Consider the following 17,884-nt stretch of genomic DNA (forward strand, 5'->3'; position numbering starts at 1 on the left):
GAAAGATGGTGCTGGTCCAAGAGATGCTTTAGACTTGTATGATTGTGGGTGTTTCTGGTAAGGACCATTGTCGAGTTGCTCCTGGACTGATTGGCTGTGGCTGAGTAGATCATATAAAGGACTATGATGAGTCAGCAACATTGCTGTGGTTATGGAGTGATTTGCAGGTCAAACTGAGTCTGGAAGGCTGAATTCTTTCTCTAAAGGATATGTGTAGCACTAGATAGATTTTCATGAAAATTGTTTTTACAATGTTGGCCATGAGACCAGTTTCATTTTTAATTCCAGAATTTATTGAATTCAAATTTCACCAATTCCTTTTTTCTGACTTAGTGGGCTTCAAGCCTATAGCCTGAGAAACATAAGCTTAGGTCTCTAAGTTACTAATGCAGTAGCATTATCAGAGAGCATTGTCTCCCCCAGAATGATGGCTTGATGGCAAAATAAAAATGTTTTTCATCATGTCAACAAGATAATGAAAGATCTAAAGAAAGGAGATTATGTATGTTTTATTCAGGCACCAACTGTTAATACTAATTTCCAGATGTGTTGCAGATTTTATATTTTTGTGTACATACAATGTCAGAAAATTTGGATGAAAGTTCCAAGAGACAAACTGGGTTGAGAGGCCGAGTTAAATTGTAACATGATTTCCTTGTAAGTACATCTTAGGAGATTTAAGGCACTAAGTTTTGATGCAAAAAGATGAATCCTAATATTGTATTCTATGATAATGTTTCCAGAAAAACTCACAGAAGAGTACAAAATAACACATGTAAAAGCTTCACTGGCAAAGATGAAGGAATGGGCAGAAAACCTGCTCTGCCGAGAATGAATCCTGTTTGAAACAAAGTGCTTGTGTCATCATTAGTGTTTCCACTTGAGCTTGTTTATCCAAAATTAACGATATGAATGGTGTTGCATTGGCACTGATTCCATACATCCAAATTATGTTGTGGTTCTGTTCGCCGAGCTGGAAGTTTTTGTTGCAAACGTTTCGTCCCCTGGCTAGGCGACATCATCAGTGCTTGGGAGCATCTTGCGAAGCGCTTCTTTGATGTTTCCTCCGGTGTTTATAGTGGTCTGTCCCTGCCGCTTCCGGTTGTCAGTTTCAGCTGTCCGCTGTAGTGGTTGGTATATTGGGTCCAGGTCGATGTGTTTGTTGATGGAGTTTGTGGATGAATGCCATGCCTCCAGGAATTCCCTGGCTGTTCTCTGTCTGGCTTGCCCTATGATAGTAGGAGGGGAAGTAATATGGAGGCTAGAATTTGAAGAGGTCAAGTAAATTGTGTCATACACGATATTAATGTGTCGGAGACTGCAAGGAGGAAGAGTTAATATCAATGCAGGGAGAGCATGGAGGAGAAACATAAAAGAAAAACTAATAAGTTCAAGGCTGAAAGCTGAATCTGAGCTCAAGGATATTAGAGTCATAGAGTTATACAGCATAGAAACAGACCCTTCGGTCTAACTCGTCCATATAATATAGAACCTAGAACAGTACAGCCAATGATGTTGCACCGAACACAATGCCAAATTAAACTAATTCCCTCTGCCTGCCCTTGGTCCATATCCCTCCATTCCTTGCATATTCATGTGCCGATGTAAAAGTTTCTTAAATGCCCTATCTGCCTCCACCACCACCTCTAACAGTGCATTCCAGACTCCTACCACTCTCTGGCTCAGTGGTTAGCACTGCTGCCTCACAGCACCAAGGATCTGGGTTTGATTCCAGCCTCGGGTGACTGTCTGACTGGAGTTTGCACATTCTCCCCGTGTCTGCGTGACTTTCCTCTGGGTGCTCTGGTTTCCTCCTACAATCCAAAGATGTGCAGGTTAGGGCAATTAGCCGTACTAAATTGCCCATTGTGTTCAGGGATGTGTAAGTTAGGTGCATTAGTCTGAGGTAAATGTAGAATAATAGGGTCTGGGTGGGTTACTCTTTGGAGGGTCAGATTGGACTTGTTGGGCCAAATGGCCTGTTTGCACACTGTTAAGGATTTTATGATTCTATCTCCTTTGAGCTTTCCCCCTCTCACCTTGAATGCATGCCCCCTAGTTTTAGGCATTTAATTCGACTGGGACAACACTACTATCATAGGGCAAGCCAGACAGAGAACAGCCAGGGAATTCCTAGAGGCATGGCATTCATCCACAAACTCCATCAACAAACACATCGACCTGGACCCAATATACCAACCACTACAGCGGACAGCTGAAACTGACAACCGGAAGCGGCAGGGACAGACCACTATAAACACCGGAGGAAACATCAAAGAAGCGCTTCGCAGGAGGCTCCCAAGCACTGATGATGTTGCCTAGCCAGGGGACGAAACGTTTGCAACAAAAACTTCCAGCAAGGCGAACAGAACCACAGCAATGAGCACCCGAGCTACAAATCTTCGCACAAACTTTGAATCCAAATTATGCCTGGTTTGGGTGTAGTCTAGAGCTGTTGTGGCACAATGATAGTGTTCTGGCCTCATTGTCTAGCAGGTCCAGGTTCAAGACCCATTTGCTCCAGAGGTGTACACACACATGTCTGAATTGATTGGAAATAAATATGATGCATGTATAACATATTCATTATGTACCTTTACTATGCAAAACTCTGAGAGTAAAATTTGGAGGTTCGTGGAAGGCAGTGATGAGAAAAATAATGCAGTAATGAAAGCAGATTTATAGTGGAATCCTCCATTACAAGATTGTATTAATAGGGATGGTCATGCCTCACTTCTTTCTAAGATTGATCTCTTGAGGGAGTACTGTTAAATCCCAATGAGAACTAAAGTTAGAGATATCAGCCATTCATATAACTCATTTGGTGGAACAATGCCAAGTCTTGCCATTCAGATTTAAAGATGCCCCAACTACATTAAAGACTTATGATTCAAATCATAACTAAAGTGCCAAACTATGTAATTCCCCATTCCTAAAACTAAAATTTCTGGGAATGCATGGCTTTAATCAAAACATTGTGCCCAAGTTCATTCAATCAGCATACCTCTATCAGATTTGTTATGAGAACAGGCAGAGATGGCATGGTCATCACAGTGCCAAATAGCCTTTGAAAAGCTGAAGGTAATCCTACTAAATGAAACATGTTTACCGTCCTGAATTTATGATTTAAGATGTGTATCATGTTAGTAACTTGGGGTTAAGTGAAGTTTTATTGAATGATGATGAATTGGAAATAATGAAGGCAGTAAGGCACTTATTTAAAGAAGAGTTACTTTACAATGGAAAAAGAAATTTGGGATAATTATTATTATTATTGTTGTTGTTGAATGTTTGACATTTTGATGTCTGTCCACTAAGGTTGCAAAGAAGCAGTAATATAGAATTGCTATAATCCTGTAGCTTTTATAGAGAAATTTAAGGCTCAGTGTGAAAAAAAATATTCTGAAACTAATATTGAATTAGAGACAGGAACTCAACAAAATTAAAATGAGAATCAGTAATAAAGAACATTAGGTTACTAAAGAATAGGCCAAATAATTTTCAAGCTAGAGCTTTAATGGCCAAAGGTAACAACATTGTGGATGGTAAAGATACCTTGCGGTGCAGGTTCATAGATCCTTGAAAGTGAAGTCGCAGATAGACAAGGGGGTGAAGAAATTGTTTGGTATGCTTGCCTTTATTGGTCAGTGCATTGATTGTAGGAGTCGGGAGTACAAGGCAATGGTTAGGTCACTTTTGGAATACTGCATTCAGTTCTGGTCTCTCTACTTTAAGAAAGATATTGTGAAAGTTGTAAATCTTTTCTGAACTCTTTCAAGGACATTGCCAGGGTTAGAGGCTTTGAGCTATAGGGACAGGCTGAATAGGCTGGGGCTGTTTTCCCTGGAGCGTTGGAGGCTGAGGGGTGACCTTACAGAGGTTAGCCAAAGTCTTTTCCCCAGGTGAGTGGAGCCTAAAACTAGAGGGCATAGGCTTGGCATGAGGAGGGGTCTTTTTAAAATGGACCTAAGGGGCAACTTTTTCACACAGAGGATAATGCGTGTATGGAATGAGCTGCCAGAGGAAGTGGTGGAGACTGGTACAATTACCATATTTAAAAGCATCTGGATGGGTAAATGCATAGGAAGGGTTTAGAGCGATATGGGCTGAATGCTGGCAAATGGGACTAGATTAATTTAGGATATCTGGTTGGCATGAGCAAGTTGATATGAAAGGTTTATTTGTGTGCTATTCATCTCTATGATTCGATGACTCTAATTAAAATCTTTGAAACTCTGCTTGTTATCCTGATATTTAATAAAGTTGAAAGGGGAAAAACCAGAGAATTCTACATCAGTTGGCCTTGCAACTGCTGTAGGGGAAATAACTTAAATATGTAAATTAAGGATAAAGTGACTGCACACATTGAATATTTTCAAAGAGTGTCATTGTGGATTTAAGAAGCTTAAGGCGTGTCTGAGGAATCAGATTGAAATGTTTGAGGCAGTAACTAAAGTACTGGTCAGGGGAATGTTGATAAATAAAACCAAAAGAGAAAATGCTGAAAAATCTCAGCAGATCTGGCAGCATCTGTAAGGAGAGAAAAGAGCTGACGTTTCGAGTCTAACTGACCCTTTGTCAGAGGCTTTGAGCTATAGGGACAGGCTGAATAGGCTGGGCCGTTTTCCCTGGAGTTTTGACAAAGGGTCAGTTAGACTCGAAACATCAGCTCTTTTCTCTCCTTACAGATGCTGCCAGACCTGCTGAGATTTTCCAGCATTTTCTCTTTTGGTTTCAGATTCCAGCATCCGGAGTAATTTGCTTTTATCGAATGTTGATAAATGTTATTTATCAGATTCTTCAGAAGTTGTTGGATAAAGGTCCTCAAAAGATGGTTACTTAAAATTGAAACCTATCCATTCAAAGACAAATTATTGACCTGGTTAGCAAATCAGCTGAACGACAGGAGACAGAGGATGTGGCTGATGAACAGGTGTCCTATTTGTTAGGTATGACTAATGATGTTCTACAAAATTCTCTGTTTGGCACAGTAACTTTTCACTACCTTTATTCATGACTAAGATGATGAGATAGAAAGTTATGTGCCCAGAATTGCTGATGACACAAAGATAGGCAGCAACATAAGTGTCATCGATACAAGTATAACACTGCAAGGGGATATTGCTTGAGCAAACGGACAAAACTTGTAAATCAATCATCATCATCTATGCATTGTGAGTAAGCTTGTGGTTGTGAGTTTAATTCATTTCGGAGTTACTGAAAGAATACTTTCTAAATGCTAGATAGACAAAATCATTGGTGATCTGAAGAGCCTTTACAGTCCAGATACATAATCATTAAGGTATACCTGTTTGGGTAAAAGAAAATAAGCAATAAAGGTGGTAAGGTAAAATCTAGAACTGACAGCTTTTAATTATTGACAGATATTAAAGGATGTGACACCAAGCTCCCACATTATATCAAATATGAAGCTGGGTCACCGATCAAATATGATTGTACTGAATGATTTAATAGGCTCAAGGGCCAAAATAGTTTACGTTTGTTCCTGTTCTGTAACCAGTGTCAAACTTTAATGTCCTCTCAATAATGGATTGTCCACATATACACTTGATAATTTCAAAGTGTTCTAGCCTTGTAAAATGTCTTATTACTTCTTTGCTACTATCCAGATGTGCCCTGCTTGCAAAAGTCAAAATATTACTGGCCTTTCTATGACTTCATTTATCTGCATTCACGTTTTCTCTAAGTGTGACCACTAAATTAACTAATAGTATCCCTTTTAGTTTATACATCTATTCCTTGTTTTTCTTCCCAAAACACACAATAAGACAGAAGCAGAAGTAAGCATTTAGCCTTGAGTACATTAAATAACCCAATCTCTGTAATCCTTTGAGGTAAAGAGTTCTACTGATTCATAACCTTTAAAATAATAATTCTTCCTCATCTCTCAATGGGTGATCCCTAACTCTTGAGATTTTATCTTCTCACTATAGACTCTCCCACAAGGGAAAATGATCTCTCAGCATCGGAAAAGTCATACATCTATAAGTTAGCTGCCTCTGTTACTTACTTGGTTTTCCATTGTTTAGTAAAACTGTCTTGGCTGTTATCCAAAGTCCCTACTTTTAAAAATATTAGTATCATGATTGCAGTTGCAAAGTCTATATCGTCTCTATGTACCTTCAACAAAAGTGAGCTCATTGCCTTTCTCTGAGGCACACTACTGTAAGCTTTCTTCAATCTGCGCAACCCCTTTAACCCTTAGTTTTCTATTCAACAGTTTCTGTCTGACCTACTCTATTCTTTTTTGTATCGCATTCTGACTTGTTTGTAAGTTTCTTGTGAAACACATTATCAAATGATATTCTCTTCATCCTCTGGAACCATTTGTCTGTTCAACTTCACACTTCAAAAAGATTAGATTAGATTCTCTACAGTGTGGAAACAGGCCCTTCGGCCCAACCAGTCCACACCGACCCTCTGAAGAGGTAACCCACCCAGACCCATTTCCCTCTGACTAATGCACCTCACACTATGGGCAATGTAGCAAGGCCAATTCACCTGATCTGCACAGGTTTGGACTGTGGGAGGAAACCCACGCAGACTCTGGGAGGATTTGCAAACTCCAGACAGACAGTCACCCGAGGCTAGAATTGAACCTGGGATCCTGGTGCTGTGAGGTAGCAGTGCTAACCACTGAGCGACCGTGCCACCCCAACAAGTATTAAATTTTTCAAACATAATTTCTCTTAACCCATTCTGCTCGACTTGTCCACAGTTACAACCCCACCAATTTCTTCATTCCTTTCCTCAGTAAATTATATTGCAAAACTGATGTTAGACAAATTGAGTCTATGTTTATTCAGATAAATGTATTCACCTAGCCAAGAGAGCCGTAGAAATGTACAGCACGGAAGAACCAAAGAAACCCACTTCCCTGCTTTTCCCCAATTGCCTGTCGAATTTCCCTGTTCAAGTATATTCTTGGCATCTAAGTTGAGATATTACCATTTGAAAATTATTCTTGAACCTGCTTCCATCCTCCTGCCATAATAATTTCCTGCTTAAAAAAAATCTCATTTCGCCCTCTGGTTCCTTTGTCAATTACCGTATGTTTGTATCCTCTGGTTCCTGACACTTTTGCCAATTGAAACAGCTAATCATTATTTACAGTGTACAAATACTTTATTCATTTGTCATCCTAATTGCCCTGGGTTTGGTGCTGGTTCTGAGTGAGGATGCTTTTACTGTCTTTGTTCTTCTGGATGGTAGAGATTGAGAGTTTGGAGCAAGATGTCAAAGGAGATATGGTATGGTTATTTGAACTACACTCACTCAGACAAGTGGAGATTATTTAATCAAACTCCTGACTTGTGCCTCGTAGCTGGTGGACAGGTTTTGGGGGGGTTACTTAGCTCAAAACCTAACCTCTGACCTGCTCTGGGTGCCACAGTACTTATATGGCTGGCCTTTGTCAATTTCTGGACACTGCTAACCTCCAGGTTGTTGATAGTAGGGGTGATGATAATGCAAGTGTACCTCAAGAGATGATGGTTAGGTTCGCTCATGGAGATCATCATTACCTGCATATTGTTCAGGGTTTGATGCTTGTGGATATGAACTATTTCAGTTTCTGAGCATTGAATGGTATTGAAAATATGCAATCATCGGTGACCGTCCCTACACACAGAGCATGGGTTGTGAGTCGATTCCGTTCTGGAGTCCATCGTAAACCAGAACATAATGCAGGACAATGGAAAGCAGCTGTTTGCTACTATCAGAAATATTCATATGTTGAGTCTTTAAAATATAATCCATACACGGGATTATGTTTGTAAATTAGACATTCATACTTTTAAATTGGGCCTGGATTTTCTCAGAGTCTTGGAAATTCCTGGCCTCAGTCAAAGTGGTGTTGGGACTCAAGATGTTGAAATCCTGCTCCCATTTCTGAAGATCCCAGATTTCCTGGATGCTGAAGAGACTGAGGACTGGATATGATTTTGAGAGGCCTTTTGTTTATATGTAAGCAGATGAGACTTCAGGCCAAAGTGGTCATGTTTTAGCAGTGACCTGTATAAAGAAAGGGACGTGGTCAGTTCTGAAAGCTGAGCAGTTCAGCCCAGAACTAGTTAAGGAGTTCAGCTGTATGGAAACAAGCTGCTTGACTCTCTTTCCTTCTGTCCTTCTAAATTCACCCTGTAAGCATTTGTTTCATTTTTATTGTGTTTCAGGGGGTTTGCTTATTGGGACTATTGTGCATATTCAGAACAGCGTAATTAAGTCTGGTTTGGATAGACAGAGTTCTGTAGGGGTTCTTTATTCTGTTGGGTTCTTTATTCTGTTCTTTGTGATTCAGTGTGTAATTTAGTGAATAAAGTTTTTGTCTGTTTTAAAACCTGGTAGTCAACCTAACTAACTTACTCCGGGTAATTTTCACTGTACAATTACCGAAACAAATTGTGAAGTTTTGGTCCACGCTGCCTGAATAGAATGTTTTGAGTGGTCTGGCCTAGTCCATAACATGGACTCACTGGCTAGCCAGCATTTTTATTGCCTGTCCCTAGTTGCACTTGAAAAGGTGGTGGTGAGATGGTTTCTTGAACTGCTACAGTGAATGCTGTCAGGGAGAGAATTCCAAAGTTTGGACCCAGTGGCAGTGAAGGCACGCTGATATTTTTTCCAAGTCAGAAGGGTGAGTTGCTTGGATCTAATTTGTAGTTGGTGGTGTTCCTACATATCTGCTGCCGTTGACCTTCGCGATGGAAATTGCAGTTGGTTCAGAAAGTGCGGTCTGAGGATCATTGGTGAATTTCTGTAGTGCATCTTGTAGATAGTATATTCTGCTGCTACTGAGTGTCGGTGGTGGATGGAATGGATGCATTGGATGTTGTGCCAATCAAGTGGGCTGCTTTGTCCTGGACGACGTCAAGTTTTTTGAGTATTCTATCCAATATTTCCTGGATGGAATACTCCCCACCCATCCAGGAAAGTGGGGAGTATTGCATCACTCCTGACTTGTGCCTTATAGATGATGGACAAGCTTTGGAGAGTCAGGAGGTGAGTTACTCACCGCAGTTTTCATAGCCTCTGACTTGTTCCTGTAGCCACTGTGTTTATGTGGTGAGTCCGGTTGAGTTCCTGGTTAATGATAACACCCAGGATGTTGATAGTGGGGGATTCAGTGATGGTAACACCATTGAATGCCAAGGGATGTGGTTAGATCATCTCTCATTGGTGATGGTTGTAGCCTGGCATTTGTCTGGTGTGAATGTTACTTGCCACTTGTCAGCCCAAGCCTGGATATTGTCCAGATGTTGTTGCATTTGAGCATGGATTTCTTCAGTATCTGAGGAATCGTAACTGGTGCTGAACAGAGTGCAATCATCTGCAAACATCCAATTTCTGATCTTATGATGGAAGGTCATTAATGAAGCAGCTGAAAATGGTTGACCATAGGACACTACCCTAAGGAACTCCTGAAGAGATGTTCTGGAACTGAGATGACTGACCTCTAACTCCCGCAACTATCTTTCTATACGCCAGATATGATGCCAACCAACAGAGAGTTTGCTGCCAATACCCATTGATGTCAGTTTTGCTGGGGCTCCTTAATTCCATACTTGGTTGAACGCAGACTTAATGTCAGGAGCTGTCACTCTTACCTCATTTCTGGAATTCAGCTCTTCTCTCCATGTTTGAAACAAAATTGTAATGGGGTCAGGAGCTGAGTGGACCTGGTGGAACCCAAACTGAGCATCACTGAGCAGGTTATTGCAGAGCAGGTGCCGCTCGATAGCACTGCTGATGACATCTTCCATCACTTTACAGATGATTGAGAGCTGACTGTTGGGTGGTAATTGCCCAGGTTGGATTTGTCCTGCTTTCTCTGTGTGGGACACACCATTGTTTGGGTAGACACTTGAGTTATGACTGTACTGGAACAGCTTGGCTAGGGGAGCAGCAGGTTCTGGAGCACAAGCCTTCAGTACTATTGCTGGAATGTTGTTAGGGCTCAAAACCTTTTCAGTATCCAGTGCTTCTAGCCGTTTCTTGGTATCATGTGGAGTAAATACAACTGGCTGAAGACTGAAATCTGAGATACTGGGGACCACTGGAGAGGCCGAGATGGATCATGCACTCGGTGTCTGGCTGAAGATTGCTGTGAATGCTTCAGCCTTCTATTTTGCACGGATATGCTGGGCTCTTCCATCATGAAGGATGGGGATATTTGTGGAGCCCCTTCCTCCTCCAGTGAGTTGTTTCATTGTCCACCATTATTTATGACTAGATATGGCAGGACTGCAGAGCTAAGATTTGATCTGTTGGTTGAGATCCTGCTCTGTCTATCACTGGCTACAAGTAGTCCTGTTTGGTAGCTTCACCAGGTTGACACCTCATTTTAAGGTATGCTGCTGCTACTCCGAGCATACCCTCCTGCACTTTCTTTTGAATTAAAGTTGATCCCCTTGCTTGATGGTCATAGTTGAGCTGGGCCATGAGGTTACAGATTATGCTGGAGTACAATTCTGCTGCTGTTTAGGGTTCACAGCGCCTCATGGATGCCCTGTCTTGAGTTGCTAGATCTGTTCAATATCTTTCCCATTTAGCATGGTGATAGTGCCACACAATACAATGGAGGTAATTCTCAATGTGAAGGCGGGTCTTTGTCTCCACAAGGACTGTGCATGATTGCTCTTACCGACACTGTCACGGACAGATGCATCTGTAGCCAACAGCTCGGTGAGGATGGGGTCAAGTATGCTTTTTCCACTTGTTGGTTCCCTCACCACCTGCTGCAGACCTAGTCTAGCAGCTATGTCCTTTAAGACCCAACCAGCTCCATCAGTAATGCTGCTACTGTCCCACTGTTGGTGGACATTGAAATCCCCCACATTGAGTACATTTTGTGCCCTTGCTGCCCTCAGTGTTTCCTCCAAGTGGTGTTCAACAACTGATGGAGGATGGTGTGTGATGGCCAGCAGGAGATTTCCTTGCACATGTTTCACCTGAAGCAATGAGACTTCACGCAGTCCTGAGTCAATGTTGTGGACTCCCAGAGCAATTCACTTCTGACCATATACCACTGTGCTGCTACCTCTGCTGAGTCTGTCCTATTGGTGGAACAGGACATACCCAGGGATAGTGATGGTGGTGTCTGAGCCATTAATGTATCTCAGAAAGGGTCCCAATCCTTATCTCTGTAGAACACCATTGTGTATTTCCATTCAATCTGTCAAACAGCTGCTTTCTGTCATTTTGTTAATCTTGTATCAGAATTGCTATTACCACCCATAATCCCAAGTAATCCCATGTTGCTAACAAAACTACTGTGCAATATTTTATCAAATGCTATCAACACAATAACAACTGCACTAATGAACACCCTCCATTGCTTTATCAAAGAACTCAGTTGGGTTTCACCGAATCACTGAATGGTCACAGCATAGGAGGAGGTTGTTTGGCCAGTTGTGACTATGCTGGGTCTCCAAGAGTACAACTTACTTACAGTGTCACTCTGACAACTCTGCACATTCTTCCTCAACAAATCATTAACCAATTCTGTTAGGTGTCTGATTTAACCTGCTTCCACAACCATGCATTCTAGATTCCACCCACTCGCTGTGTGTGAAAAAGGTTTCTCCTCAGATTGCCAATCAGCATTTATCTGTGCTACCTTGTTCTCGATCATTTCACCAATGGAAACTACTTCCCTATCTCTATGTCCACATCCCTCATGGTTTTAAATACCTCTGTGAAATCTCTTCTCAACCTTCTCTTCACTAAGAAGGACAGTCCTGTCTCTCCAATTGAAGTTTCTTGTCCCAGGTATCGCTCTAGTGAATCTTTTCCCTGTGGTGTCTTCTCATCCTTCCTATCTACCCCAAAGTTCTGACATTCAGAACTGGATGCATTGCACTATTGAAGTCTTGCCATTGTTTTTCACGGGTTTAAGATAACCTTCTTGCTTTTTTAATGAATGCCTCTATCAGTAAAGCCAGGCACACCATATGGTGCATTAAAAACTTTCTCAATTTGTTCTTTTTTACCAGCATTTTGTCAAAAATGATATATCTTTTTGACATACCCAGATCCAGATCTGTTGTAACTGAAGCATGCTCTTCCATGTGAAAATACATGAGTAATTTTCCTCTCCATTAATTCAAGGATAATTGGCTTTATCACTTTCTAATTTTTTTTTTGACCAGGACTGTAACGGTTACAACTCTCCAATTCTCTGGCATCTCTCCTGTATCTAAGGAGGATTGAAAGATTGTGGCCAGAACTTTTGTGATTTTCATCTTTATTTCCTTCAATAATCAAGAATATAACTTATCCAGATTGTGTGACTTTCCTACTTAAAGCACTGCAAGCCCTTTTAAAATCTCCTCTTTTATCTATTTTTAACTTATGTAGTTTTTCTAACTGTTCCTTTTTTTTAACCATGATATTGGAACCCTTTTTAGCAGAGATGTTACTGAGACTCTCCTCTATCCTAGGCCAAATTTTCAAATACTACGGGAGAAAGGTTTGGGGCCAATTCATCTGTTCTTTCCTATCTGACTTTCTTTAACATATTTGAGTGCAGGCTAGCAGGGTTTTGACTACTTAGGCATTTAAAGTTTATATCATCTTTACAGAAAGGATTCCTCTTTCACTGTTATCCCTCGTAATTATTTTGTATAGTGTGGTACTGGAAAAGCACAGAAGGACAGGCAGCATCTGAGGAGGATTGGTAAATGAAGGTGGGGGTGCAAGTGATAGGTCGCAGAGGAGGTGGAGGAGATAGAAGGGAAAGGTGATGGACAGGTTAGGAGGGAAGTGCTGAGTTGGAGGCTTGGGACTGGAATAATGTGGGGAATTGGGAAATCAGGAAAATTGAAATCCACATTGATTCCATGTGGTTGCAGGGTCTCAAGGCAGAATATGAGGCGTTCTTCCTCCAGGCATCAGGTGGTAAGGGTTTGGCGATGGAGGAGGCCCAGGACCTGCATGTCCTTGACAGAGTCATAGGTGGAGTTGAAGTGTTCGGCTACAGTTCGGTGGGATTAGAGGGTGTGGGTGTCCCAGGGATGTGATCTGAAATGATCTGTAAATAGGCGTCCTCTTTTCCCGATGTAGAGGAGAACCACATCGGGTGCAACGGATACAATGGATGACATTGGTGGTGGCACAGGTAAATTTCTGTCGAATGTGGAAGGATCCTTTGGGGCCTTGGACGGAGGTGGGGGGAGTGGTGTGGATGCAGGTTTTGCAGTAGCAGGGGAAGGTGCCGGGGGTGGGGTGTGGGCTTGTGGGGCAGCGTGGACCTGATGAGAGAATCACGGAGGGAATGGCCTCTCCAGAACTCTGATAGGGGTGGGGAGGGAAATATATCTTTGGTGGTGAGGTCCGTTTGTAGGTGGCGGAAGTGGTGGAGGATGATATGTATGCGGAGGTTGGAGGCGTGGATGGCGTGGACCGGGGGTTCCTGTCCTTGTTGCATTGGGAGAGATGAGGTTCAAGGGCAGTGGTGCGGAAAGTGGAGGAGCTGTGCTGGAGGGTATCGTCGACCACATGGAAAGGGAAATTGCGATCTTGGAAGAAGGAGGATTTTCTAAGGTGGAATTGGTCATCCTGGAAACAGATATGGTGGAGGTGGAGGAATTGGGAATAAGGGATGATGTTTTTACAGGAGATAGGGTGGAAGAGGTGTAATCTGGGTAGCTGTGGGAGTCGGTGGGCTTGTAGTAGATATCCGCGGTTAGTCGGTCACCGGGGATGAAGATGGAGAGGTCCAGAAGGGGGGGATGTGACTGAGATGATCCAGGTGAATTTGAGATCAGGATGGAATGTGTTAGTGAAGGTGGTGAGCTGCTCAACCACCTTGTGGGAGCACAAGGTAACGCCATTGATGTAGTGAAGGAACAGGTCGGGGTGGTGCCGGTGTACCTGCGGAAGATGGACTGTTCCATGTGCCCGACAAAGAGACAGGCATAGCTGGGTCCAATGCGGGTGCCCATGGCTACCCCTTTGGTTTGGAGAAAGTGGAAGGATTGGAAGGAGAACCTACTTAGCTGCTCCAGACCTGTTCCTCTTTTCCCTCAGTCGCCAACTGAACCCTCCCTTCTTCTATTCTGTAGCACTTGTAGTCAGCCACCTGCACCTCAGAGAATATGAGTTCCCTGATGGAGGCTGTTAATCTGATCACTGGTAAATTAATGAAGAATTCTAGCATATTATAATATTATATTAAGGTCACTCTTGCCCAAGGGACCTCACACAACTGGATTGTTAATTATTCCTTTCTGATGACACAATATCCAGTCTAGTATGACCAGTTTTCTGGTTGGTTACTCAATAAAATGACCCAGAAAACCATCCAATACCTACTCCAGGAATTCTTCTTCTGTGGTATTGTTACTGATTTGACTTGCCCAATCTGTATACAGATTAAAATCTCATATAACTACAACTGTACCCTTTACTGTTTGGATCTCTAATTTCCTGATTTTAGTGCCTTCCCCAGTGTTACCATACTTTGGGGATCTATTTACAACACATACTAACACTTTTTGCATTGTGGTGTTTTTAAGCTCTAACCATACAGATTCCCTTTCTTTGAGCTAATGCTCTTTCTCTTGATTTTTCCTCTTTAACCAGTGATACAATACCACCTCCTTTTTTTGTTGGGCCCTCTAAAAGCTAAATACTCCGGACATTCAGTTTCCATCCCTGGTCATCCTGCAACAATGTCTCCGTAATCCCAACTATATTATACACAATCGTATCTATCTATGTGACTAATTCATTCACTTTATTGCAGATGTTCCATGTAAGGCCTGTGTTTTTAACATTCTTAGTCAGTTCACATTATTTTGCGCTGTGACCCTGTTTCATTGTTGCTCTTGAATTCTCTGCCTGTCAGTTCTTTTATTTCCTGTTTGGCCTTTGGTTTTTGCCCTTGTTTCTGCTGTCTCCTTATATAGGTTCCTGTTCCACTGTCATTTTAGTTTAAACCCTCTCCAATCGCACTAGGAAATGTTTCTCTGACTGCTTCACCGTGATACTGCTGCAGGACATTCTTTCCTTCTATTTATGGTTTGATTTGTATGTGAGTCTACAATCACAATGTAATTCAAGGTCCATTGTAGATATTTTTAATCAGCCTTGTCAGACATGTTATGACACACTTCTACAGCAAAGGGAACTTAAACCAAAGCCTTCTGGCCCAGCAGTTAGGGACACTATAACTGCACTAAAAGTGCTTTGCATTCTGTAACATTCATAAAATAAGCCATTTTTTAAAAAAGGATTGGATTCAAGGTTGCTTCATTTCAATTTAGAGCTGTGCTTTTTCTTTACTAGCCAAAGAATGTCACTATGGGTTATTCTCATAAAAGTACAACTTGCTTGAGCTGCACAGCAATGCCTCAGGTTTCAGTGTGCTATTCTTTTGAGACAAGTGACGTAGTTCATCAAGGACTGAAATAGCAAATGTTAGAAGCATCAGTGAAAGCACAAAATATCTGCACTATTCATTTTTAATGGATCTAGCTTGAAGTTAAATTGTGATGATTGGCCCTGAATGAACTGTGATTGAACATAGTACATTTTGCAAAAGGGAATCAAAAGGCTGGATCATTTGTGTTGTATTCAGAACTCTGCTGCCTATTTTGTTGGGCTTTGAGTGCAAACACTGGAGCTGAAACTGAACAAAAGATGACTTTTTGGAGTTGGAGGAGGATCCCACATCTCTCCTTAGACACGAGGACCTAGTTCTCTGGAGAAAATGCTAGCTAATGGAGGTTTTTTTTAAATTGTTAATATTTCTTTGGCAGTTTACAGACTAGTTTTACTTTTCAGATTGATCCAATGTACTGAAACCTAAAATCTAGGCGAATGCTCCAGTGCAGCACTTAGGGAGTGCTTAACAGGCAACAGTGCTGTCTTTAGGATGATGTATTAATTCAATGCTTTGTTTATATGCTCACATGGATATAAGACTCTTACGGCACTATTCAAACAACAGGTGAGTTATCCCTCAACCAATATTGTAGAAACAATTTATCACATTGCAAACATGCTACATGCAAACTTTTCGTTTACAAAGTGTTTTGGAATGTCCTGAAGTTGGAAAAGGTGCCATGTAAATGCAAGATTTTCTTTATTTTTAATGGCCTTTGATGATCTGGCCAGCTACGAAATGCATGTTATGGAATCTTGTCTCTCCTTGTAATGTTGGTTTTGTTTGGAATGTCTGGTAGCCTTGATTTTTAATCGACTCTGTGAATGTTCCAATTTGAGTCTGGATCCTGACCAACCTGACGAGCCTAAATGTTCTGTGACTGAAGATCACTGGAAGCATTGCGGATTTTCATCACATTGCTCTAGACAGGAGTGCTGCATTAGCACAAAGTCTGTGCCCAGGGATCCAGGGATATTGAGATCTCCCAGGCACTTCTGTGAGCAAACAAAGTAGAAGAGAATTTTCAAGTATGGTTCATGTATCATGTCTTTGGTCCCTTTGTGCTTATGATTTACATTCCTGTTGAATCGTGGAACTTCTTATTCCTTTTCTTCCTTATTGTCCATCTTTCCCAGTTGCCATGCAGGTAAATAACTTCTACCAGGCTGACGTGAATTCTAAACAAAGCCTGGTTCTGTACAGTCTTTGCAAGTGCAACTCTGAGACTTTGTTCACAATACTTTGTAAATAACATGAAGGAAAATTCTATAGTATTTACACAACAAAATGGAATTTACTTATTGTAAATCCATGAATGCTGGTTACTTGGTGTTTCAAATGCTTACAATGGATGTCTTCGTGATTAATAAGTCCCTGGAAGGCACAAAAACTAGGAAATTGATCTCTGTTCAGTTTAATTCCGTATGGTAATCAATTAGTGCAGACTGTTGAGAAAGAAACAGACTTGATGAATAGAAATGCAATATCGATTGCTGGTAGGGATGATGCCAAATTATATCTCCATGTTATTCAAGTCACCCCAAAACACCTACAACTAAAACGTTAGTAGACTTTAATTTAAAATGAAACAGTTGTGACAGACAATTTCTGTCTGAAGCAAAGAACAATCTGCTTTTTTTTGTAAATCAACAAACTGTGACATGATCAGTAACTTCCATGATAATAAATAGTTATTTTTCAGGCAAAAGCATTGTGGCTAAACAGGAGAAAATAATAATTTTTTTTAACTCAAAGACCACTTAGAGTGATAGAGTGATAGAGTCATAGAGATGTACAGCATGGAAACAGACCCTTCGGTCCAACCCATCCATGCCGACCAGATATCCCAATCCAATCTAGTCCCACCTGCCAGCACATGGCCCATATCCCTCCAAACCCTTCCTATTCATATACCCATCCAACTGCCTTTTAAATGTTGTAATTGTACTAGCTTTCACCACTTCCTCTGGCAGCTCATTCTATACACGTACCACCCTCGGTGTGAAAAGGTTGCCCCTTAGGTCCCTTTTATATCTTTCCCCTCTCACCCTAAACTTATGCCCTCTAGTTCTGTCTTCCCACACCCTAGGGAAAATACCTTGCCTATTTACCATATCTATGCCCCTCATAATTTTGTAAATCTCTACAAGGTCAGCCTCAGACGCTCCAGGGAAAACAGCCCCAGCCTGTTCAGCCTCTCCCTATAGCTCAAATCCTCCAACCCTGGCAACATCCTTGTAAATCTCTTCTTGAAACCCTTTCAAGTTTCACAACATCTTTCTGATAGGAAGAAGACCAGAATTTCATGCAATATTCCAACAGTGGCCTAAACAATGTCCTGTACAGCTGCAACATGACCTCCCAACTCCTGTACTCAATACTCTGACCAATAAAGGAAAGCATACCAAACGCCTTCTTCACTATCCTATCTACCTGCGACTCCTCTTTCAAGGAGCTATGAACCTGCACTCCAAG

General features: G+C 41.6%; 1 protein-coding gene across 7 annotated transcripts in view; it reads left to right on the top strand.

Annotated features, from left to right (window-relative positions):
- Positions 1 to 17,884, top strand: part of gabra2a (gamma-aminobutyric acid type A receptor subunit alpha2a) — a 254,455-nt gene that overhangs the window by 94,333 nt on the left and 142,238 nt on the right. For 6 of the 7 annotated variants that reach the window (XM_043691791.1, XM_043691775.1, XM_043691784.1 and 3 more), the window contains exon 4: positions 15,947 to 15,973. The exons of the other annotated variant lie outside the window; for it this stretch is intronic. In XM_043691791.1, coding sequence (XP_043547726.1) covers positions 15,947 to 15,973 — 27 coding nt within the window. The remainder of the gene's footprint in view (positions 1 to 15,946; positions 15,974 to 17,884) is intronic. 7 annotated transcript variants of the gene reach the window in all.

Source organism: Chiloscyllium plagiosum, chromosome 1, assembly GCF_004010195.1.
Source record: "Chiloscyllium plagiosum isolate BGI_BamShark_2017 chromosome 1, ASM401019v2, whole genome shotgun sequence".
NCBI classification, from domain to species: Eukaryota; Metazoa; Chordata; class Chondrichthyes; order Orectolobiformes; family Hemiscylliidae; genus Chiloscyllium; species Chiloscyllium plagiosum.